The sequence below is a fragment of the Poecile atricapillus genome, chromosome 2, assembly GCF_030490865.1.
Source record: "Poecile atricapillus isolate bPoeAtr1 chromosome 2, bPoeAtr1.hap1, whole genome shotgun sequence".
Lineage (NCBI taxonomy): Eukaryota > Metazoa > Chordata > Aves > Passeriformes > Paridae > Poecile > Poecile atricapillus.
Genome location: NC_081250.1, coordinates 135,919,137 through 135,946,097, shown reverse-complemented (window position 1 = coordinate 135,946,097; position 26,961 = coordinate 135,919,137). Strand labels below are relative to the sequence as shown.

General features: G+C 37.4%; 1 protein-coding gene across 1 annotated transcript in view; it reads left to right on the top strand.

The window, feature by feature from the left end:
* RSPO2 (R-spondin 2) overlaps window positions 1-26,961 on the top strand; it is a 106,265-nt gene that overhangs the window by 62,712 nt on the left and 16,592 nt on the right. The window contains exon 5 of the mRNA XM_058832050.1: window positions 554-742. Within this exon, the coding sequence (XP_058688033.1) occupies window positions 554-742 (189 nt within the window). The remainder of the gene's footprint in view (window positions 1-553; window positions 743-26,961) is intronic.

The following is a 26,961-nucleotide window of genomic DNA, read 5'->3' as shown; positions in this document are numbered from 1 at the left end:
TGCTTCATTGGGAATGCCACTCTGTTGTGCATCAGAAAGTTCTGTCCTCTTAACTGTAAAATCACTTTGTATGAAGATTTACAACTCAGAATTGTTTGAAAATTTACAATTCAGAATTTGTAAGATTTCAGGAACTGTGTTAGAACAAACTCTTTCAAGAGTATTGCTTGAATTTCATGATGGAGAGGACTTGGAAATGTGATCTTCTGAAGTTTTCAAACCCAGGTGACAACCAAATAAGATTTACATATTAGACAGAGAAAAAAAGTGAATCTCATTGTTTTAGGAAAATTTTTGAATATCTGGGACTGTCATAGTATATTGAACATAGAGTTTGATATTCTAATTTTTCTTTGGTTGGGTTAATTCTAGCTAAGAAGATTCAGGTTCTGTAAGAGATTTTAATTTTGTTTCTAGCTTTTACCTTCTAATAGTAAAACTGTCAAGTGTTGTTGTCTAACACTATACAGTGTATTATAATAAAAAAAAAGAAAAAAACCCCCCCAAAAAAACTAGAAGAATTGCTCACTTGTGTTTTCTTTTGCTTTATCAGAAGGCTGTGAAGTGGGTCAATGGAGTGAGTGGGGAACTTGCAGCAGAAATAACAAAACATGTGGATTTAAGTGGGGCCTGGAAACAAGAACAAGACAAATTGTGAAAAAACCAGCAAAAGACACAATACCATGTCCAACCATTGCAGAATCCAGACGGTGTAAAATGGCCATGAGGCATTGTCCAGGAGGTAAGTGTAGCCCATGCCAGAAAAATCTTTATGAGCTGAAAGCCAAATTCTCTGTTCTGTCAGCCAAGGCTGAAAAGCAGCAATACTGCATCATTTCTAGTCTGTATAACGAGACTCCAGAGAAATGCTCAGCATGGGAGCAATCAGTCCTTCAGCAGACTGTGATATTATGTTTCTCCTGGTGTGATGCTGAGGGGTTTTCAAAGAGGTGCCTCACAGAAGAACCATAACGGGTTGCAGTTTGAGCTTCAGCATGGAAATGATGCTGATGGTGGAAGAACAACTTGTTCTGCACATGGCAGGAAAGATTATGGTTCTAAACCTTTCTGCAGATTGCACACAAAGTCTTGGTGTGATGGGTATTTAAATTAAAACAAGTTAATTACACATGGCATTATTAGCTGGAACTATTGGCTGGAACATGTTATTTGTTTCAAATATTGTAGAGAGAGGCCAAACTGTCCTAGACGTGATACAAGTAGAATAGTGATAGATATCAAGATTTTCAGCATGAAATTCCTATGGCAATTGTCCCAAGTAAATAAAATCAAATTTCTTTATCATGATGTTGCAAGACTTAAATGGCAATGCTGATATGAAAAAGGAAATCGAGTTTCAAATTTGGGCTTGGTTTTTTAGATCCCAAACTGAAGATAACATCACCGGTAGAAGTTGAAAAGTTTAACTTCTCAGTTATGTATCCTGACCACTTAAACAGGTCTCAAAATTTGTAGGAGAGGTGGGTGATCAGCAGGTGATGAAGATGCCATTCCTTTTGGAATCACAGGGTTAACTAAAGAATGGATTTCAAGAGATCTCTAGTCCAACCTCCTACTGCTAGCTGGGTCAACTCTGAAATCAGACAAATAAAAAAAATAAATAAGGGGTTGAAGAATCCTGAGGAAAGCTATTACATGATGAATAAAATAAACCTGAAACAGTCTTAGAAAAGGTACTTAAATAAGTTGCTTTATATTCTGGGACTGTTGAAGATGTCTGTCTTGGTTTGAACATTCTGCCTACCAGTGTATACACTGTATACTGTATACGCAGTATGTTACACATAGAGTTTTATCTTATGGATAGAATATATGGAAGAATATATAAAGTTCATTCTCTGGTATCCAGGTTGGCAGTCTATGATGTAATTTGCTTCCCTGTATTCATACACACACAGATGCACACGTAGGGCACAGTGGTACAGGGTATATCGTACAGCACAGTTCATCTGCAACCTAAATAAACTCCTCAAAGGCATTGAAGAATGGACCCTACAAAATGAACATCTCTATAGGAAAGAGGAAAAAAAGGTAAAAATGAAAGCTGATTTGGGCTGCCATGGTGTGTGTCATGGTATCTTTGAATGTTAGTCTGCTGCCTCTTCATCAAGGTAGCTACACTTACTCAGCAGCCTGCTGAGTGATCCAGTTACTTCTAACAGACTCTGAAGCCCAAATGTGGTTAATAATCTGATCAACTGAGGAAATGTTTTATTGCTGAAATAAAAGGAAATAAAAAGGGCCCAAGTTCTACTAAATCTCCAATCAGTGTTTTCTTTTTTTCTTTCTTTTCATTTGCGCTCAAATGCAGGCAGTTTAGCTTGTAGTGGAAAATTTGAGAAAATTGCAGAATTTTTTCAATTCGACTTCATGTGGTACAGATTTAGTAATTTATGTACTCAGTGTGTGTAAAGGGAGGTTTATTATGGGTGCAGTGTCCAGCTTCTATAAAAATTCCTAGCAAGTAGAAATGGGGGTTTAGTCTTGATAATTTAGTTAGGATACTAATTATTCAAGTTGTTGTAAAAAGGTTGAGAAGTGTGCTTAAGTAAACATTCAAAAATTCTGTAGCATGCTCATGTTAATTTGGAGCTATCAAACATTCATACCTTTTTATGTCATATAGGTTGTTTCAAATTTTCTTGTCTAGAAATTCAGGTCACTGCTTAAAGATTTACATCTCAAATTTATCTTTTCAAAGGTACAGTGGCTTTCCTAAGAGTGAGGATATTTATTGCCCAGTGTCCATATTATCTCTGTATTAACATCTCTGATAAAATCTTTGCTTTTTTTTTTTTTTTCTCACTACATATCAGGAAGATTGTTGCTGCAAATACAGATTTAGTGTAATACTTGTAGTACTCTTTCATGGGCTCCAGAAAATCCTAAAGATTACAGTACTCCCATGGTATGGAATTCCCTGCATCTGAGATAAAAATAAATGTATACAAAACTGCAGGTTTAAACTCCGCACTGAATACAGTGTTTAATACTGCTTCTGTGCATCATAGAAAACACCTCCCAGAGTATAAACTCCTTTCTCTCTCCTAAGAAACTCATGGGAGAGTGTTAGTGGTGTTTTAAGTGCCTAGGATAAGTCTTCCCCAGACCTGGTTATCTCTGCAGGTGAGGAAGCCACAGAGGCTACCTTGTATACAACTTTGTAGTATGTTTTAATTTATACTATATACAGGGCTGGTCTAAGACCCTGCTCTTTTATAATATTTTAGTTAGCAGATTTTCCCATTAGACACTCAAAATGTTTTATTGCCTATTTGATCACTGTGACATAGTGGGAGGCACAGACATGGGTTACAGGTTCTGGCTGCTAAGGAGGAGATTCTGTGTCTTGAAAAATACAATGTTTTCCTAATGTTAGGAATTTTGTAACTGAACTTTTAAACTGAGGAAATAAGAGAAAAAATTGTAAGGTTAGCACTTCTGGGAGACTTAAGAGCCATAATCCCCTGTAAATGTCAGTTGAGAGGCTGTTAATAAATCCTTTCATCCTAATATTCTCAGTACATAAACTCACACAAATGTGGAAAATAAGTATTGGATTATAAAGCTAAGATGATTGAAGATTATGATGGATTAAGCTGAGCACAGGAAGTAAGGATATTTTTGGTAGAATAGGTCAAATAAAGTGCTTTTTTCATGTGCTTTCTACTTCTGTATAAAGTTTCTATTTATGGTCCACACTACAGGGAAACTTCCAAAACAGATTTTTACGCATTTGCAGGAGAAGGAGACTTAATTCTGTTTTTCTAATAACTATTTCAGTTTCATATATTTAAGGTGCTACCCAGCTGTCCATATGGCTGTGGTACAACTCCAGTTCTTGATGAATTATTTATCTCTTTCACAGTATCTGCAGAGTTGTAGAGATAGAAGCTGGAATACAAGTGAAAGATGATTTAAATTCTTTCCTACTGAAGCCAGCAACACAAGAATAACATTGATTTCATATGTTACTTAGAGATATTTTCTTAGTGTTAGCAATAATTTATTTAACTGTTATTACTGTATGGAAATGACATTAATACACATTTGTGTATCTGTTAATGTTATGTAAGTTATCCTGTGGCTTGACTGTAATGTGAATTCTACTTTGAGAGGTTAGATTTAGACAAAAGAGACTTGGATTGTTCAGGCCACCTTCTTCTTCATGATGGTCTCTTCCTGATAAGGAGTTTTCTTCTCCTTAGTTCAAAAATATATATATATATTTTTTTTTTTTAAAAAAAAACAGTGGGGAAATCAGACAGGAATGTACAATAGACTGATAAATCTTGCTCTTTTCATGTTTTCCCATCTATTTACTATAAATATTTTATTTGTATCTCTTTGTAAGTTCCTCATGTTTACCTTATTAACTGCTCCTCTTTTACGCTCCTGTGTACACTCCTGGAACCTGCAGGTTGATTTTTCATATTACGTGTTACATAAGCAAGCAAAGCAGCTCACTGCTATTTCAGTGTTTGTCAAACTGCAGTCATTCAAGCTGTCTGAAACTTGAATGTTACTCTATGCCAAACTAATACTTCTGCAAATGCACATTGCTGGCCTGTGTCCAGCCTCTCATCCTCCAGCATCCCCAAGTCCTTCTAGCTCACCAAAACTTTTATGTTTTCCAGGCTCAACAAACCCAGTTCTTTTAGTCTCTCTTCCCAGGGTAAACACTTCAGGTCCCCAACCATACATTTTTTTTTTGTTTTGTTTTGTTTTTGTTTTAGAGTTTTGTGACAAACTCTATCAATATTTTTCTTGAACTGGGGGACCCAAAGCTGCATACGGTATTCTAAATGTGGTCTGATGAATAATAAAGGGTCAAGATCACTTCCCTTAACCTGCTGTCACACTATATTAACAGGTCAGCAGATTGAAGGAAGTGACTGCTGCTGCTATGGCACAAAGTTGGTTTGCATTTAAATCAAGTTTCATCAGGACCTTCCCAGGAGAGCTGTTTCCCAGACAGTCCATATCCAGCCCATATTCTTCAGAGAGTACTTCCTTCCCAGATGCAGGACTTTGCACTTGGTTGAATTTCATGAGGTTTCTTTCAGCTACAATGAATCTTTTCCTCAAAAATGTGAAATAAAAAAACAGTCAAAATAAATATAACAGCAGAACTCAGTGAATGATCTTTGTGATCAGGAAGTTGATCACATTCTTTTGAGCTTTGTGATACATCTACATTGTAGTACCCAATGTTGAAAATTTTGTAGGCTGGGACTCTTTTGAGACCTTAATCTATACATTGCACCTGTAGTCTGTCTCAGTGCCAAATACCAAAGCACCATCTGCCCTTTGAGTCAAGGCTAGGGCATTCTCTAGGTGGGTCACAGGAAACATAACCACCATATTTTCTGTCTCTGTTGGTCATGCTATATTGCCACATAAACAGAGAGCTTAAGTGGCAAATGCTGGCCCAGGAACAGCAAGAACTGTTGTCTCCTGCATGAGGACTGTCAAGCATTTGGCTGGATTGGTACAGTAAACTGTGTAGGCACCATCCTTAGAAGTTTCTAAGACCTAACTTGACAAACTCTTGAACAATCTAATCTGAATGGTCTCTACTGTCCTACTGAGGATGTTGGGCTGGTGTGCTGGTTTTGCATTAACTGATATTTGGTGAGGAGGGAAGAAGCCACCCTTGGAAATGATTTTTCTGAGAAGCTGTTAAGAGCTTCCTCTGTGCCTGGCAGAAACCAATAGCTGGCTAGCTTTGAGAATTGACAACCTAATTGAAAACCATTTAGAAGCGAGGTCCACCTCTGTGAGATTACATTTTCCTGGCAAGCCCGGGAAATCTCTTGCTTTGAGGAGGTAACTGGGGGCCGATCAGGCCAGCCCTGCTCTGACGCAGCCTGCATGGCCTGGCGGGGCTGGGCCAGACCCCAGCGGTGTCTGGGCAGGGACAGGAGGCTGCGGGGCCCTGGCCGAGGCTGGGCCAGGCCGCAGCTGTGAACATCTTGCTGACGCTAAGCCCTGTCCTGCCACTGGCCTGGGCTGAGCTGGGGTCCGCTGGGCCCCGGGAGCAGCTTTGTGCCAGGCCAGGCTCCCTCCACCATGGCCCGTGCAGCCCCAGCCACTGCCGGGCAGAGGGAAGGGAAGCCATCGGCCCGCAGCTGAAATTGAAGGAAGCAAAGGCCAGAGACCAGCCATGTGGCCACAGCAGCCGCCACCGTTCTGGCTGGACCCCCTGAGATCTTGGCACAGCCCCCAGCGTAGCCCCAAAGAACTTTCATCATAAGCAGCTTTGGCTGCAGCCTGGCGGAGATCACACGACTGCCTGCAGGCCTGGGTGAGATACTGACTCTCACTGCACAGATGGAACTTGAAAAATATTGATCCTCTGTGACGTGAGAGAAAAGGACAGAGTGAAGACATGTAGAGGACAACATGAGGACACCAAGGTCAGTATAAAAAGAGTCAAGTTCCAGATGGAAGGAGAATGAGGAGATGCCTTGGTATTGGGCTGGAATTCTTCTGGTAAGGCTGTGGAGAGGGACTGTGATACAGTAGAATATCCCCTTTAATTCATGAGAAAGTATGGGGGGATGGAGTTTTCAAACTGCAGACATGAGCAGAGGCATCTGCTCATGAAGCAAATGAATAATGAAGCAAGGCAAATATTGAAGTATCTGTAATCCCATGAGAAGCTTGAACAGAGAGAGAGATGAGAGTGGTGAAGACTCTTTGTTCCCAGGGAACGAAGAAGACCTCCGTTCCCAGAGGAGTGCTGCTTTTGAGTAGCTCATCCTTAAGACAGTACCTCCATAAGCTGACATGGCCCATTAACTCAGCTGTGGGAAGGCTGTGAAAAAATGGCAGGAGCTTCACGATTGCAGATTTTTCAGGCAGCGGCTATTTGTGGAAATTAGAAAACCACAAGAGAACTGTTTCTTGTGGAGATGTCTCCATGGCTTGGTGAGAGAAACTCCTCTCCCTCCAAGAACTGATAAAAGATTATTGTAGAGGTGGTAGCTGATTGAAAATCCCAGGTTTTGGCTCTACATTGTCAGTGGAAAAGAAAGGAGGTTGTGGGGAGGGGAGAAGTTCTGAAGGCTTTATTCTGATTCTTATTTTTATTTTAGTTCTGTTAATAAAAGTTTTTATACCTTTTAGATTTTGAGCCTGCTTTGTTCTCCTCCTAGTTCATATCTTGCAGCAGGAAATGAGTAAAGAATTCTAGTAGGTGCACTGGCAATTTTAGCCAGCTCTAAACCCACTACAGGCAGGGGATCTCAATCCTACTGACATTTGGACTGGGGAACCAGTCTGAATGATTTTGCCTGAATGGCAGAACCTGCTGTGGGTATATGCTGAAAAAACACTGCATTTTTCAAAATTTCTGATAACTTCTGTTCTGAATTAGAAAAAAACTGGAATGACTGGATGTAGGGAATAGGAGAAAACCAAGTGCTGAAATATCTTCATTTGGCCTATTTTATTCTAGTTGAAATTATATGCAAAGTATGTGTCATGTTTTGAATACAGTCCTAAGTGTTGTTTCATGCATTTCCAAGTTTAGCCTTAACCAGAATAAAAGCTTAGTTCAAAATGCTGATTTCTTGATTTATTTCTTATTATTTGACCTGTTCACTTAGTTGTCTTTGGCTGAATGCTGCACACTTCTAAATTTAAAATCATGCATAAAAGATCCATAGTACAATGTATCTCTATTTCAAGTTAATGCACTATGCATTGAAAACATTGAAAGACCAGCAGAACTATAGAAATGCAGCTATAAGGCCGTATTTTGGAGTTGCTGTGACTTTTAACATCTTAAAGAAAAATCTGATTTTTTTGACATTTTTAGTAAAATGAGGATTTCATTCCATTGCCATGACATAAATGTATGTGTCAAGTTAGGCATAAAAGAAAATTGTCCCATTTATAAAAGATTATCTTATAGGTTGAGGCATGATCTCATCAGAGATGGTAGCAGCCAGACACCTTTGGGGTTTAGGGAAAGATGACATGATTTACAAACAGATTGTACTACTTTGTTAGTATTGCAAGGTTCTTTAAGACATCGGAATATTATATATCACTGTAAGACTAAAACTATGATTTACAAGACTTATTGGTATTTTAAACAAGACTGTAGACATAGAATATACAATTATACTCTCATTGCCTACTGCAGCTCTCTGTTAATTTTGCAGTTGCATTGGACCAAACCTGCCCTTGTTTGCAGTCACCAGACAGGTAGAAGCTGCATTAAGTGTAGCTTCACTGAGTACTGGTTCTGCTAGAATCCTGGTGTCACCAAGCGGGTTTTCCTCCTTGATGTGTATTTTGCATGCCACTCTGGCCAAGAAGACTTGTCCTTAGCTTGTCTGAAAATATAACCCATCAGTTTAGTTTACAAATCATGGCTCAAAGGTTTTGAAGGAGCAAAAGAAAACCTGCTTCAGCATCAGTTTACAAGAACTGCACCAAAACCACTTAATTGCACAGTGCAGGGTGGGAAAGCAATGGTAATGAGGAAATATTTTTGTGAGTATTTTAGTTGATGGCCATTCTGCACATTTTGTGAAGGACCTCATAAGTAGGAGCAAGAAAGGACAAAACAGTAGTCCAGTGTACTTTGGAGGCTTTCCAGGAAACAAGAACTGTTTTACAGTGTGGCTTAACCCTCAAAGCCTGGCATGCTTGTTAGTACATTTGTTCAGGAAACAGGCTTTTGTCAGCTGCAGATTCTGCTTGTCTGGATCATCAGCATCTACTTTGTTCACAGAACGTTGTGCTGCAAGTATTAAAATGTGTGTCTTTTTCTACCCTTTTGCTGATCACATTCGAAAGGGACTGCAGCTAGTGAAAACTAATTATAAAGGAAATCTACACCCTGAAGAAAACGAAACACATAATACTGCTCATTTCAGTGGGAGTGCCTGCAACTATACTATGTATTTTAATTAAGGCACATAGGCAGGAGCTATAGTTATATCATCAATAGACAAGTAAGTTTGTACCATCTTCTAAGAAGAGCATAAATATTTTCATCTCTGTTTGGTAACAATAAAAAAAGTGAAAAATCATTAGTAGGTTCATGTTGGAAAGGAACACAGAAGATCATCTAGTCCAGCCTCCTGCTTAAATCAGGTCAATTGTGAGAAAACCAGGATTAGCCACTACTCTCACAATCCTAAGACACTAGACAGTGTCCCTTTTTTGGTCTTAGTTCCATTCCTCTTCATATGCTTATTTCAGAGATGATGATTTACAAATTGTTGTTTTTATTTGTTTCAAAGTGGAAAATATAGAAATGCACAGCAAATTTATAGTTATATTTTCATGACATTTGCATTCATTGACAGTTAGATGTACATGCATCTCTGTGCCTGTACTGGAGCACTTCTGTACCTGATGCTTCTTAGATTTGCAGGTAAAAGTTAGGCAGTGTACCTCTCAGGTGATAGCATACTATCAAGTAACTCAAATGAAGCAAGAAACCCTCAAGATTTCTGCATTAAAGCATCATGTTTTCTATAATCTTTCTTCTTAGAAACAAAAAATTACATGGATATTTCTTGTGAATTTTTTTTGGGCTAAGAGAGCAAATAACTCTTTTATACATGCATTTGATTCATGTTCATTAAAATGAGTTCAAGTGAAAACTTACTGTGACGTTTAAACAATTGCTGTTGTTTTTCTTTTATATTGTTGGGAACAATCCATTCCTGAGTTATTTTACAAAGAGAAAGTGCAATCCAATTTGACTCATATTTGAAAAGTAGTTAGGAATAGTTTTTATAAGCCACATGAACTTGAACGTCAGTTTGAGTAGCAGTCATGTTCAATTCCAAAAGCAAGCACTGTCCATCAAGGACCAACAGGCAGATTTTGCAGGAATCCCTCCTCTTTGCTGCTACTAGATGACATCACATTGCTTGAAGGTTGAGGTGGCTCTTAAAGCTCTGTGAACAAGATATAGCTGTTGACTGATTCTCCTCCTTTTTCTATGTGTTTGGAAATGGGTGAGTTAGAGCAAGCAGTTAAACAATGAAGTGCTCTGAAAAAATATCAACTTATTGAAAATAACCCTGCTCAGATTTAGGTAATTTAAGTAATTGTTCAATGTTTGGGTTTGTATTTTCCTTGAAAATGGGATGGTGATTCTTGCATGGGAGTTGAGGCAGCTTGTTATTATGTCACTGTGCTCCTACAAAACTTTTTTGCTGTTTTTGTCTGGATAAATATTACTATGTGTTACAATTACAATGATTAAAATTTGTGAGTTTATGTGAATGTGGTGCAATAATGCATTACTTACACTGAAAACTAACTTAGCTTAGATAGACATAACTAACCTAAACTTCCTTGGAGTGCTGTTGTAGTGAAGTGTGGTTTTGGCTTGCTTTTTTAACTGATGGATTAAGTTTTAAAGCTTTTAAGGGACTTTAGTCTCTTTGAATGAAGCAGAATTTAAAAAAGCATAAACTAGAAATTAAATCTGTTTAAAGTGACCTGTAGAGGGTACCTTTCATGACATTAACAAAACACTTTTGTAGAAAAGCCTTGTTGTAATTTGATTTCTGTTTTAGTTTTCCTCCTCAGTACCACTTCACAGAGAAAATCTTATAATGGACTATATATACTGAGTGTAAGTTTTTAACTCTAAGTACTTTATCAGAATGATTCAGCCTATGTAAATTTATGTATTGTTTTGTCATATTAGCAGGATACATTTTCAAGTTATTTTTAAAGGCTTTCGAGGGAATTATGGGCTGTGCAGAAAATCCAGCTCAAGTCCATTTTCCCCTTCCTTGTGAATATAAATTATCCTTCAATCCTCCTTTTTAATTTAAGTAATAGGAACTATTTTCTTTGGAAGACATTAACGTAGTTTTCCCAATCATTGAAAGGTAATATGTGCAATTTATTTATTTATTGCCATTATTATATCTTAGACTAGATAAGTACTTTTAACATGTGTGTTTTTTTAAGTATACCATATTTCAGAAGTAGCACGAGTATTGAGTGATGCAGTGTCTCCTATGGGAGTTATCTGTTTTTAATGAATAACTGAGTGTACCACAGTGTAAATCCTTGTAAATGACCAGAGTATGAGTTAGAATGGTCCCATGGCAATTGTACAATTCAGGGTTGTTTAAAAATACTGAAGGAGAGCCAGCTGCTAATCCACGTGGAAATACAAATACTGAAAAGAGCTGTGGCTGATCCAAGTGCACAGATTGAATTTGTCCATAAAAGGTACTTGATGAATTTTATTGTGCATACCCTTGTGAAGTAACTCCTGTTGGGTTTTTGTCTCTTGCTCATTCTGAAACCACAATCCTCTTGTAGGAGGAAAAGCCATATACATACTCATTTCTAATTCTTGACCAAAGGGCTATTTTTGTACATTATTGTGTCAGCCATTTCAGTCACAGCAGAGAAACCAGCAAACACTCACCTGCCTGAGATTATATCTTCCTCCCTCAGGATCAATCAGTTAGACACAGTTCTATTCATATCCTCTGCCAAACCACAAACCTGGGTATGGCAGGTCTGGAGAGCCATCTGCCTCAGGTGTGGCATGACTAGAGGGCAATCTGCCTTTCTCAGGATTTAAAGGTTCAATAAGGCTTTCTTTGAACAGAAGTCTCTTCTTAAGTAATAAACCTATTAGGCTATACAGATAGTATTTTTATTCACAGCATTGGTACAAGGGCCACATCCTGACTGTTCCATGGTATCCTCAGGCACAAAGGTATAGGTGCCAGGTCTGTACTTCCCAGGGTTCTGCCTCCTGCACTTTTTAAAAGTGGGTATAGTATTTCTTTTTTTTCAGTCACTTGGTATTTCATTTAATTGCTATGATTTTTCAAATATCATGGAGAGGGACTTGGTGACTACATCAGTCAATTCCCTCGGGATTCTGGGCTGCATCTCATCAGGCTTATGTACATTCAGGTTCTTTGGGCAGTCATGAGCCTGATCTCTTGCAGTAAGATGGGTTTTGCTCCTCTTGTCTTCCAGTCCATTCACTCAAGGGGTGTGGCAAGAGAGATTGCTGGTGAAGATTGAGGCAAAAAAGTTGCTGAGTACCTCAGTGTTCTCCTCATCTGTTGTTACCAGTTTTGTCAGTTTTTCTCATCAGGGGTGTATACTTTCTTTGACCTTCCTTTTCTGGCTGATGCACCTCTAGAAGCCCTTCCTCTTATTCTCTGTGTCCCTTGCCAAGTTTAAGTACTTTGGTCATCCTGACTCCATCTCCACACAACCAGAGTGCCTATATTCTTCCCAGAATACCTGGTCCTGCTTCCATTGCTTCTGCATTTCCTTCTTGCTCTTTAGTTTGATCAGTAGATCTCAACTGAGCCATGGTGCTCTCTTGCCTTCCTTTCCTGATTTCTTACACGTGGGAATCGTGAGCTCTATGTGCCCTATGGAAAGCATCCTTAAAGTTCTACCAGTTCTGTTCTACTGCCTTGTCCCTGAGGGCAGTTTCCTCACCAGTTTACCAGTTTACTGTCCAATTCCAAGGCAAATTATCTAAGTATAGATCACCCTCCCACTTGCAGTAGGCCAGCAGTGTACACAAGCTAATTGCTGCTTGACCGTTACGATAAAAGCTCATTACACTGCTGTAATTATGATTGTGATGTTTTGTCTCAGACCCTTCATAATAACTTTGTTATTCTGAAGAATCATTTTGAATGCTCTGTGGCCTGCTTGCTTGACAGCTTGTGGCAACCTAAGGTAGCCTAACACAGGAGCCTCACAGCTTCAGGCAAAATTCAGCAGAAGTTATTCTTATCCTACAGCCAGAGAGTGCAAATGTGGAGGGCAAAGAATCCAGGAAAGAGAAGGAGAGAGGAAAGAATCTGAGAAATAGAGTGAATGCTTCTTTCCTTCTTTGGTTCTTTAGGCAGAAAAAAATCATGAAGATACAGACATATGGTTTCTGATTAATGGCTTTGTTAGCCAGCAGGAGAAGGTAAAGCATATTCACACATGCTGATTCACTGAATGGTTTCCAATGCCTTTTAAAATCAGACAAAGAGGGTGCAATTCTACAGTGATGTGTAGTTCAGAGACTCCTAAGCCAATGCTGCATAAAGTAGCTCGAGAAAGGGAGAGTTTAAAAGTGTCAGCATAATGCTGTGCAGGAGTTAATGGTCCCTGCTGAGACATACGATTTATTAGATCTGGCATGGTGCTGTGCAGATATAATGTTTTCAGGTCATGAGGTGCTATGTTTGGGATGAAGAACTGTGATTTGCTCTGTGGGTGCATAGATCAAGAATGCTAACTTGGGGGACTCATTCTCTTGTGGGATTTATTCCTGTCTAATGATTACAGAGAGGCTCACAATAACTCTGGAAGGGCACACTGCTCAATGCACAAATGCAGCAGCTTCCAGTACTCTGCTGCAGGCCAGATTTAATTTAATTAACTTGCAGCAGACGGCTAGAGGAATGAAAGGGGAGTGCCAAGAGGAAATATGTGAAGGAACAATCTCCTCAGCTGCTCTCACTTGCATGACCACCAGTGCTAGAACTAGGCTGGAGTCAACTGCACTGATTTTTTAGGCTGTGCAGTGAAAGCCTTTCACAGAAAGCTTCTATATATGTCTGCATCTTTACCTCTCATGCGCAGCAGAAGAAGGGCAATAGAAGAAGGGGAGTGGAAGAACTGCTATTCTTTTTTTTTTAAATGGTGCTTGGTTTTGCCTTTTTTTACCTTTTTTTTTTTTTTTTATTTTTTTAGAGCTTTCTGAGATGGTTTGAGATAATTTTATTTGAGATTGGAAAGTTTGGGCACCACTGATTCCTGTAGTACATTTTGCTTTACACCTCAGAAGTGAATGCAAAGAACTTTCTCTTGAACACTTTGAATTCCTGATTCATTTTGAAGAGCAATAAAAATACTGCACATAGTGTTTGGTGAAGGAGTGGGAACCTGAGCATAGGAAAATAGTGAGAGAAAGCAAGAATTGCTCATGATGAACAGGGCATCCCCACTCTGCATTGATGTTATGTCGTATTGTACCCTTTTAAAATGTGTAGGTTTAAATAATTTTCTGAGCACAGTCTTAAAAATAAATAAGCCTAAAATGAATATAAATATAAATATAAATATAAAGAGCAATGCAATACCATAGAGATATCTCAGTACTTTCCCTGTGTCAGTATAACATTCTGCACCAAATGATCAAACACAGAAGCAGTATTACTTCTGATAGACACAGTGCAGGGCCCCTTTGTGCAATAAATTCTCTATCTTAAATATATTTATTTTGTGTGTCTAGACTAACGCTGTTTAGATTTCGAAGGAACCCCTAAAGTCAGTTTTAAAGTGTCCTCCTCTGAGTTCGTATCTTACATCATCTTTGCCATTTAATGTGAGAGTTTCTCAGTTTGTGTTTCTTTATAAAGTGTGAATCAGGTAGGCTATTGGGGTTCAAATGAGGCCGAGTTTACACAACCTTACACAGCGCCTTCAAGTTTGACTCTTCAGTCGTATGTTGTTTTTATTTATTATGCATCTATTTACTGCGTAGAAATACTTCAGACACAACAGCAAACTTTTAGATCATGTTTTAAGACTATTCTTCTTAAACAACTGCATTAGCTTGGCTGTTCATATATTTGTCTATTTTAAGCCTTTTATTGGTTTCCTGTGAGCATTCCTTGGCATTCTCATCATACACACAAGTGTAATGACCTTCGCAACCCTGGTACCAAGTCAGAGGTATCTGGTTGCAAAGAGCAGCAGCAGTAGGACACCAAAGCAGGTGCTTTACATCATGTCAGATTTATTAAAAACTTTAAGAAGTTCAAACAAGGGGCATGACTTGCAATTCCAACATAGCTGCTTGAGCTATCATGGAACATGAAGATCACAAGGATTTCCAATGATGTCAATATCCCATGTTAGCACCATGGCGCTTGTTAGAGTAACTCCTGGTGAAAATGGAAGCCAGCTCTTAAATTTTTCTGCTTCTCTGTCAGATACAAATGTGAACATTTTGAATGAGTTGCCAACTGAACTTGTACAAAAAAAGTTCAGCACAGTAGAAAGAGTACTATAAAAACTCTCAAACTCTAAAAACTCTCAAACTCTTTTAATTCATTGCTCTTAATGTTGCACAATGAAACCTTATCTGTTGACTGGAGGCAAGTGCCTAGCAGCTTCGATCACATCTAGCATAGCTGCCTTAAAGCTAGATTGCATCTATAATACTGTAGTATCTTCAATAATGACAAAGTTGCTACATTTATCTACTACTTGACATGACAAATGTTTAAAGGGTTTCTAAAATAAAGCTAGTTATAAAGTAACAAAAAGATGGTTAAATTCCAGCTTTTTATTTTTGCTCTGAATTTATGGACTAGATTATTTTGTTACCTCCTCCTTTACAATCTGTTCCTTATAACATCTAAACAAGAAGAAAAAACATCTATTAGGGTTTGCAAAGAAAAAACACAATTTGGTCAAATATAGAGGACAATGTTAAGTATTGCAAAACATTGTGCAGGAGATATGTACTAAAAATCAGTTTGCAACTCTGCCATATAGCACTGAGAGTGATATATGAGTAGGACTCTTGAGTGTTATTTACAACAGGAAAAAGGATTTTGTATTTGATAACTGATGGCTGAAGAAATTTCTGGGCCATAAAAACAGATGAAAAATATCCACTGAGCAAGTCCTGTGTCAGGTTTCAGGTCATTGCTCTGGTTAGGCAACTGGAATAACTGGTGGGAGGTTTCTAGCTAAGAGAAAGTACTGTGGCAAAATAAAGGGAGGTGAGTCTGAAGAAAAAGGAAGTTGTTTCAAGATCATTACAGATTGTGTCAGTGTGATAATCCAAATTGCAGACATTGTGATGTAAGGTCAGGATGAGTTTTTCACAGTCACTGAAAGTGATTCTATATATGTTTTCTGTAGGATGAATAGATGCTATCAGCTGTAGTTCCCAGCACCTAGCATGTGATTATTCTGCCACCAGACTTTGTTACTCATGTCTACAATCCAGTGCCAGCTTGAACATAGGCTGCAATAATTCCTCTTTTGAGAACAGGGGAAACCAGTGGATCATGAGCCCTAGACATATAAATGGAAAAATCCTGGGAGATACAGTTCATTTTTTTCTTGCAGCTCTGGGAAGGTAAAAGAGAAGATTTATTATTTCTGCAGATCTCAGAAAGAGAGATGACCTAAAGAAAGGCATAGTGTTTTGAGAGAAGTTTTATAACATGCTGAACAGTTCTTTCAACTGGAGTTTTTTAATAAAATAAGTAATTTTTCTTCAAATTTCAAACTCTAAAAAAAAAAAAGATTCATACATCTTTTCCAGAATAATGCCTTTTTGGTGGAGTATGTGGTAACATAATAATATTTTACTTTTCTCTTAGTTTTCTTCCAAACATCTGAATTATTTTTTCAGAGATATATTCCATTTCTTCTTTCAACTTTCTCCCCCTTTTATTACAGTGTCATAGGTTTACAGAGTCTCAGACTGACTCAAGCTTATAAAGCATTCACCTCCTAGTTCTTTGTGTGAAATGCTTGTCTGGTGGTGTTGGTGGTGTTTTATAGATGAGTTGCTATTATTCTCTCATAGCTCTCATATTCTTTCATATTCTTTCATTATTCTCATATTATTCTCTCATTGCTGACTATGAACTTCTTGATAGTTATTGCCAAAAATCAGAAGTCCCATCAAAGCCAGCAAAGTTTAATTGCTTGGTTGATTTAAATGAGAAGCAAATCTATCTATTTTGTAATTATTACTTGTTCCATGAAGTAATGGGATCTCAGAATCTAAAAGTGAATGTAAAATAGGAGCTAAAATATAACTAAAGTCCTTCTCGCTTATTGAGCAATTTTAGAACTTCTCTCTAATTCAGCAAAGGTTGTCCTAGAAGAAATAATTAAAAAAAACCTCAAAAGTGATACACTTTCCTCAAATGAGTATAAGTAGCATTGCTGGATTTGGAGTTATAACTACATCAGTGTGTGCACTTCAAAGCTGGGAGAAACATATTTCAATACAACCACTTAAAAATTATTATTCTTTAGACAGTTGTTCAAGTCAGCATCTCTGTATTATCTTTCAGGGCTAGAAAAGATGGGTGTGGATCTATAGATAGGAGTTTTATATTTCTATATGAACCAAAATTTCATCTAGTTGGAAAATTAGCTATTTAAATTCTCTAGAATTGGTAGAGGCTTCATGTCAGCTCAATTGCAGTTGAATTGGTGCATTTACCTTTTGTACCACTTACAGTAATTTTTCTAATTGTCTTGTTCTAAGACAATAACAGACAAAAGAGTAGTGGAGGCCTTCTGAGAACAGTGTCATGTGCAAACTTTCTTCTTCTCCCTCAACCAAAATTGACTGATCTTGGAAAGACGCGTCTTTTAGGGAGTGGAGCACCAATGCTGTCAGTGTGGCAATGCTTCAGCTGCCAAATGCCCTGAACTCTCAGAGTATTTATTCCTTGTGGATGCTTTGAGGAAGCTCAGGTCCTTCCTTCAGCGGAACTCTTTGAACTGTGAAAGTTACCACGTATCACTTGCAGGAATTGTTATAAAAAAATTTTACCTTATTACTTCCTAAAACAATTTAGAGAATAAAGTAATAATGAGGACATTAATTAATACACAGTTGTATTACTTTCTTGTGTAATTTTTGTCACCAGTTTCCTGATTTCTTAAAGCTCAGCTGCTGGAACAACTACATAATAACATTTTCAGTGTTTTAGCTGTTTTTCCAGTCTTTATAGCTGCAGGCAAAAGCTGGAGAAAATGGACACTTAGAATGTTTCAACACCAGAAATTAAATGAAAAGCACTGGAAATTAATTATTCCAATAAAATCCAATGGTTTTAAGTTTTACTTGCAACTGGCTTGTGATTTTTGACTCAATGTGGTGGTCAAACGTTTACCTGACATGCAACACCAAAGGGAACATATATAAAGGTGCTGGTTTAGAGTTTTCAGTGTTTGCTAAAACACTGTGTCTCACTTAGATACTCATGAAAACTCAGATGTATTTCTGTGTGAAAACATTTGGTTTTCATGTTATTTATGTAAAACCTAGTCAGCAGCAAAAAATCAAGTGTTATTAGTGAAGGAACATTTCAGTGTACTATCTGGTATGCTAATTTGAGAAGATTAGAAATTCATATTCTCTGTTAAGCTCTAAAAAATGAGCTAATGCAATGCATTGTGACTGAGCAAAAGAATAGCTGGTAATTTACTTCCTTGGTTCCTGTCAGCAGTTTCATTTGTCTTGAATAGGTATAATTGTGTGTCCAAAACGAGACTGCACTAAACCCGGTTGTGATATAGTCAGACTTTCCAAATCCTGTATTAAGCACAGCAATTTCCTGCTTCAGATAAAAATACTTCAGTCTTCAGTTATATTTGCATTCTTCTAGTAAAACATAGCTTCCTTTTAAAATGTGCTACTTGTGGTCTTCAAAGCTGAGTTGATTGAGGTTGTCCTATTACAGCAGTGTTCACATGAATATGGTGTTCAGCTGAGAATAAGTTAAAATCAAAATAGCCCATTTTAAAGGACTGTTGAAGGGTGGTGGTGTTACCACGCTACCTCAGGTATGATATTTGGAAAGGAAGCACTTGCTGATTGTTTAACAGTCATGAGTTGTCACAAGGGTCAAGTGTGGGAGGTCTCAAACCCAGGCCATTTTACAGAAAATGAAGTGATAATAGTTACTACCATTAGCCATATGAGTCAGTAGTAACTCAGAGAAACATTGTTTATGCTTGGCAGAAGTTAATACTAAACAAGCTCCATAATCTCATCTTTGCTAGCAAACATATTTTTCCATTAAAAAGGAGCTAAAATGTACTTATGGCGATCTTACCATTCTGAAGATAAATGCAAAAGGTACTTTGCCTAGTTTGGAAGTTTTGGAGTGTTTTTCTGCCAAATATATAAAAATAATGATAACAAAAATCAGATCTAGGTCTTCCTTGCTTTAGGCTTCATACAGTGTTTATTACAGTTAAGCTTTATTTTTATGGAAAAATACCAGGAAATTAAGTATCTAATTGTGTATATAATGTTAAAATGTGGAAACATTTTTGTCTGAGTGACTGTACATCAAGGGCCAACATTTATTATTCTGCATTTGTTTTTCTACCACTCAACACATTTAGCTAATATATGGGAACTTAGATTTTGTGTATGCTTAGATTTTTTCTGATTAAGTTTGGTGTATATAGTATTTTCCATTTATACCTAAAGCTTACTGTGTTATCCCAAAAAGCTAAAACCCCAACATTAGAGAGATTGGGACAATAGTCAAGATTCCAGGCTTGCTGGTATTTCCTAACTCCAGAAGATGCTTGCAGCTAGAATAATTTTTGTCTTTCACTATTGGTGTTTCTTTTAATACACAGCTGCTGTTGTTCAGGCTTTCAAAATTTTGTTCCGTAACAGTTTTATTATTATCATGCCCTACGGAGTGCTGAGCACTTTTGAACATTTGCTCCTGAAGAATAATTCTTTAAGAGGGATGAGTGAGTTCAAAGTTTCCTTCAGCTTTTATAAAAAATGCTTTTCTGACTTCTAGATGGACTTGCTGTTCTGAATCCCTCAGGGGCTTGTGAGAATGTTCATCGTAAAGTTAGTCTTTTCTGCCCAGAGTAATGGTATTGCAGAGCATCCTGGGAGATTTTTGTAGTCTTATACTTCTCCACACTAAACTTCAAGATTATAAAATGGTAGATTACAAATAGTCCCATAAAATCATATTCTCTTGTTTTCCTCAGAAGCAGTATCCTAATTTATAAAATGCTTCTGACTAAGTTACAGTTACACATATCAGCCCAAATGAGACAAATAACTTAGTGGTCAGATGTGCTGAACACGCCACAAGGAGCCCTCCCTGACTGGTTTAGAAATGGGAGTTTGAAACAGTTTGGCAGTAAAAATGTTGTTGCACTATTCTTGGAATTGCTTGATATCAGTGAAAATACTTACAACTTATTCTCAAGTGTTAAATACCCTATTTTTGCAAGGCTTATATCAAGGGATGGAATAGAAGGAGAGAGAGTTTTGTGTTGTAGCTACCTGTGAATTACATATTAGTTTGGAATAATGGTAGCACAGTAAATCTTTGAATACAGTCTGGATATTAACCCACATCCCTAGAATCCTAATCATGACCTCAAGAATATTTAGGTTTCTATATCATTGCAAAAAGTCTTGATCATTATTTAGTTTGTCTTACCATTAAAAAGGAATGTAAAATCTCTCAAAATCCTGCCATAAGAACAAACTTTTTTTTGGAGCTTCCAGTACTGGCTAATAGTAGGAATTGAAGAAGTGTATGAAAATATTCAAATTGTGGTTAATGGATTGTGTTTTGTTTTGTATGACTATATTGCTATTGTACTGTGTATAACTGTGATACTTGATATACAGATATTTTTCTAAATGTCAAGATGTGTCTACTAAATAACCCTAGAACTCCAATTCTTGGTTACTAAAAGAAGTGATTTTCAGTGGAATAATGCAGTTTGGAGAGGAGACATGGCTGTTTCTCACACTGTGCATATTGGGACATTTCTACTTCTGGGTATTTGGTTTTTTATTTAGCTCTCTAACATAACCACAAAAAATTTGATATGTTTTCTTAAGTTGCTTGAAGAAAAAGAAAATTCATAGTATTTCATAATATTCCATTCAAATCATGTGTATTTTTTCAGTCCTGTACTGAGACAAGATTTGATATTCCTGTTTGATTGAGAGACTCTCTACTTGGGATGCTTGTACAAAGATAGATCCAGTCTCACACAGTTGCTGGCACAGTGCATATTGAAAATCACAGTTTCAAGTATTCATGAAATTGTTGTAGCTTCACCAAAACCTCCATTTTTTAAGTTTCTGAGCTTAGCAGACATGCATAATGACGTGAGTTTTCTATCCACCACAAATATTTAATTTTAAAAACATTATATTAGATTATTAATTACTTTATTTGGCGGATGATTACAAAAGGCATCACTTAACATACATTCACCAAAATGTCAACATGACAGCATTTCTTCTGTCATGGCATTGGTTGTGTCTAGTGACTACCAGGCTTCTAGCACTTTCCAAAGTTATTTCTGGGCACCTGTGTGCTTTCTTCTTCCTTCAGTTTTTGACACATTTCTCCCTGTTTAAATATATTCCTCCCCACTTCCCTGGTTTAATTTTGCTTCCTATGCTTGTACTTTGTTTTTCTTCAATGAGCAGAGTTTTCTACTCTGTTTGTCTTTTTTTCTTTACTCATTAATGCTGTCATTCACTCTTTCAATTTTGCAAGCTCTTTCGAGCTGTGTAAAATAAATTAATTGATGTAATTAATCTAGAGTGATAATTTTTATCAGTCTGCCCAATAATTTTGATGTTTGGTGATAATACCACTTTGTATTTAATAGGTTATCTAAGTGAATGGGATATATTTATCTAACCTTTAAACAAGAAATCTCAATATATTTATGTATTTGAACCAGCAATGTCCATTACAGCCTTTACAGCCTAGAAGGTTAATGTTGTCCTTTGCTGTATTAGGAGAAGTGTTGCAGTGGGATGAGGGAGATCCTTTTCCTCTACTCATCAGTGCTGAAGCCACAGATGGAGTAGTGTGTCCACCTCTGGGCTCCCCAGCATGAGAGAGACATGGACATGGAGAGTTCAGTGAAAGGTTAAGAGATTGAAGAGGCTGGAGTCTCTCTGCTGTGAGGAAGAGCTGAGAGAGAGAAGCAAAGCTGTTCAGCCTAGAGAGAAGGCTCAGGGGGATCTTACTAATGTGTTTAAATACCTGAACAGAGAGTGGAAACAAGGCAATGGGCATCAATTGAAACACAGGAGGTGCCTTCTGAATGTCAGCAAACACTTTTTCACTGTCAGGCAACCAAGTGCTGGCACAGGTTGCTCAAAGAAGTTGTGGAATGGTGGAAGCTATCCAAAGCCATTTGAACACAGCCTGGGGCAAATGGCTCTGCAAAGTCCTGCTCAAGCAGGAGATGTTGTAGTAGATGACCTCTCTTTTTAAGCTCAAAGTCCTTTCCAACTTCAGCCGTTCTCTGCTATGCATAGTTCAATTTCAAATTTGAAGCGGTGGTAAATTAATCAAAATTGTTATACTAGCTATCTTAAAAAGCAAGCATATTGCCAGAGGTAAAAAGTTAATGTTTTTTTATTAATTACATGGTTCTCCATTATTAGTAAAAAAAAATAAATGTGATTTAACGTTCTGTCATGCTATGTAATTTAGAGAACCTGACATTTTGTTCCACCTGACATTTTTAGTCTGTTGCTTTACCAGGGAAGGACAATTTATATGACTAGATGACTGATGTGAAGCTGATGGGAAGCTCACTGGAACACTGAGGGTGATTGTAGAGAAAATTTCTGAAACTTGCAGAGCACTATGGAAAAAAAAATGGTGGGAACTTACATGAGATATATAATGCCAGCAAAATATGTGCAATATATTTACTTGATGTAGCTGAAAGTAGAATGTAGTTCTTTATTATACTGTGGATGTTCTTTTCTTACGGCTGAGACATTAGCACCATTTATGTCTCTTTCTTACTGTCCTAAAATAATTCCCCTAATTTTATAGTCACTCTATCTCTCTCTGCTACAATAATAATTAAAATAAATATAGTAAGTGACTAGAACCTAAGAAGATTCTGTCTGCCTTGAAATGTCAGTACAGAAGCCTGAAATCCCTTAGCCACTTGGACTTTGATTTCTTAATTGACTTAAATCTTAATCTCTTCAAAATAACATTTACAAATGAACATTTGCAGTGTTGATGGTTGAGGCAAGGGGCACTGTGCTTAAAATTCTCTTTTATAATGGCTATTAAACACACCAACATCTTCTGTGTATAGTTTCCTACTTCAAAAAGCCCAGAGGATTTGGTTGCATTATATTCCACTGCACATCTGCAATAAGCTGTTACCATTTGCATTAACACAATAGTTGGCTGAATAAGCTTGCCTCACAACAGAATATTAACAGATGCCTTTCTCTTTTCTGACCCCATTTAATCACAGTGAAAATAATTTTCTCTTTTCTTTCCCAAAGGTGATAGAAATCTTACTTCAGTGCGTTGTCTGATGTAATCAGCTTATAACAGAAGTCTTAACCCTTAATTTTATCAGAAGTTAACGTCTCTACTTGTTTTTGTGTTTTGTAACTGCCATCCTGGGACAGTCTTTCCAAACTATGGTACTTGAAAGCCATATGCAAAAAATGCAATTATTTTTTATAGTAGTAAACTTCAGATAACGAAGTGCAGGCACTATGTGCCTGATTTGGGAGGCGTTTAAATTAGAGATGCAGTCATGCACACTTTTTTGTATGAGACACCATGGAGATACAAGTTTTAAGTGGCAGCATCTTGATGGCTACATGATGATATAGGTTGGCATTGCAAGAGAAGTAGATTCACGACCGAGCATGTCAGGAATGGACCTGGCTTTCAGGGCATAAGATAATGAATATCCTGATTTTTGTGTGAAAACACTGTCCTGGTGGGCTGTATCTCCACTCTTTCTTTTACTCTCTATTAGTGTAATCTCGTACAGTAGTTCACATTTTCTCTTACTGTTTCTGATCTCTCATGTCTCTGGCAGTACATGGGAGACTTGCAGGTTCAATCCATGTCTCAAGGTTTTTTTAAAAAGTCTTGATTTCATAAATTTTCAGTTTCATGCAAAGTCAGCTGTCCTTTTTGTGCAAAAAAGTTTGTCCTGATCTATTATCAGCTGAAAAATCAGAAGTCAGAATGTCGTAGTTGCATGGTCCTAACCAGCTTTGCAGGATTAGCGTCATGAAGTGGCGAAGAAGTTCCTGAGTGCCAGAAGGTCAGGCTGAGGCTTTCACTTACAAGAGTTCCACCAGCACAAATGTTCTCGAGCAGAAACCTGTTTCCAAGCCCCTCTGCAGAAAGTGCCTCCATGTGACCATGGACATGCCAGGCCTTATGTGTGTTAGGGAAGCTTCTTGTGAAAGGGAGTTCATGTCCTTGTCCTACTTTTATGCTATTACTGACATGTTAGTTTTGGGCTACTGCTGCAGTAGTGGTTTTGGTGGATCCTTGGTTGACCCAGAGCAGCCACTTTCATGTTTTTGTATTCAGATGCCACAAGCTGACTCTTGCAGCCCATAACATTATGCACATAGGCTTTAAGGATTTGTGAAATTTGAGTTTCACTGATTGTTCAAGACTTATGGCCAGCATGGAATGAGCAAAATTCTGCTAGCAATAGTAACTTATATCTGGTCTGTTGTTTGAAAGCTCAGTTATGTTTCCAAGTAGTAATTCTTATGCATAAGAAGAGAATAAATCAATTCTTCAAAGATTACCAAAATTTCATTGCCAGAGGAAATTTCAGAAGAGAATAATTTATCAAAACAATGTTTTGAGAAATGATGGGATCAGGCTAGTTAAGTTGTTTATTATGTAAATTATGGGTGAAATCAATCCCATCTACTATAATTTAAGAAAAGAAAACCCTATCTTCCCACTTAGTAACATATTGTATTGTTCAGCTTTAGTTTTAGCTTCTGTACTTGGCCTATTCATAGCTCTACAGCCCATTACAGTGGCGCCTGTTAGGGCAAATACTATGAAAGTTTTGCCAACTTTTCTATGATAAACCATGTTTTCCAGGAATTCATACTTAATCATAAAAAATCCCTCACAGTTGAGACTTGGCTTGGAAAGTCTTGATTCACAAAAATTTCACTTGTATGTTTATCCAGATATTCAAAACTAAATCAGTCATCTAATTTATAAAATCAGAGGTGTTTCAAAATAATGTATTGTTGAAAGATCAGAGAATTGTATTTGTTGGAAACAGATAATATTATGATCACTTAATCTAAATAGACACATTTCCTGACAATGAGTAATTGATTTGTTGCTCTTACCTTACTAATCACTCTTAAACGTGCCTGTGTGTTTTGTTGGGCAGATCCATAGTTTAAAATAGTCAAATTTTTTCAGTATTCTAGAAATATTTGAATATATGAGATATTTTCCTTTGAAAAGCTGACTCTGTATCAGTGAAAATCTAAATATATAAATAACTGTAACTTGTGGTATGATGTTGATATTACATCCTAGTGTGTATTTTAAAACTTTCTTCTAGATATCATGCTCATATTGCTGGTGGCAGGATTTTTTGGTTAGTTAATTACATATGAATAATAATTAATGCATATTGTGAATGTTCATCATGGGGATATGAGAGTTAATCTGCGTTGTTGCTCTTACCTAGGATGTTTCCATAGTTGTGATAGAAACAAGCTTTAACACTGGCAATTTCTAACTAATAATCCAAATAATTGTACAGATTTAAATTGCCTGTAATTGACAGACAAACCAGTGAGAAATGCTTATTCTGTGCTACAAACATTTCTTTTCAACTGTGTGTTAGTGCTTTACATTTCCTGTTGAAATCAGGTTTGAGGAAAGAGCTATTACCTGAAGTTTATTTACACAGAAATGAGCAACAACAGAAATCACGTGGTCAAAACTCGTCTATGTGGAAGGAAGTTTAAAGAATAACTAGTTGGTGTTGGGCAGTAAGTAGTTATTTAGCTACACAGAAGGAAACTGGAAGATATTACCCACAAGTGGAAGGAGAATAAATTCAGACAGAATTTTGAAAGGATTTTTGTGAAGTCAGTAAATGAGAAGAAAATGCTTCCAGTCTGAGCTGGAGAGAAGGAAACAGGCTGTAATAGTGGTTTAATTGTCTCAGTAGAGAAAATAAACAATTTAAAGGATGCTTGAAACTAATTTGATAAGTATGTCGCACCCTAAATGATCCAGTTGTCATCCACTATCAATCTTACAAGACAGTTTAAATCAACATATGGAATAGATTGTGATGAATGTGCTGGCCAAGAAATGAGTATTTGCAAACATGATGAAATAATTAGCGTTTGGTAGAGATCAGCCATACCTCAATGTGAGAAGCTGATAATCATTCAGCTGAACTTGGTCCAAATTAATAGTCCCTTCCAGCACTTAAAATGGTATCAGCCAGTTCAAGTATGTAGCCAAAGTCATACATGTTTGTTCATTTTCTTTGTAGTAGCTGGTACAGAGCTCAGATTTCAGATGATAACGTTGATAACACACTTAGGTGTTGGTTGTTGCTGAACAGTGCTTACATTAAGGCGAGGACTTCTCAGCTTCTCATGCAGCCCTGACAGCAAGGAGTTGGAAGTGGCATAAAAAGCTGGGAGGGAACATAGCCAGGACAGCTGACCCAATCTGAACAAAGGGATATTCCAGACCATATAGCATCATGCCAAAGAAAAAAACAGGGAGGAATTGGCTGGGGGCTAGCAGCTACTTCTCAGAGACTGGGTGGGCAATTGCACTGTGCATCTCTTGTTTTCTATATTCTATCATCATCATAGGTGTTATTGTTATATATTGTTATTTTCTCTTCCTTTTCTGTCCTATGAAACTGTCTTTATCACAGCCCATGAGCGTTACCTCTTTTCTAATTCTCCTCCCCCATCCCATTGAAGAGAAGTGAGCAAATGGCTGTGCAGTGTTTAGCCCAGGTTAAACCACAACTTGCATGTCTGGTTTTTAGGACCATGTATTCCAGGCATTTATCACTCATGCATCTAACCTGTAAAAATTGTTCAGCTTGTAAAATAGCTGTAAAGTTGAAGTTAGTGAAGTCTCAAGGGCTTAGGTAAATGTTTTATCATCTCTTAATCTTTTGCAAAGAACAAACAAACAGGAAGGTAGCATTCTTGGAAGACAGTTGGCACATGCCAGGAACCTGTTAGTGTTTCAGGACTGTTCAAACCTGTGCTCTGGCTCTGTTTATTTTCATATAAACTTAGAATGGTTTGGATTGGGAGGGACCTTAATGACCCTCTAGTTCCAACCCTCTGCCATGACC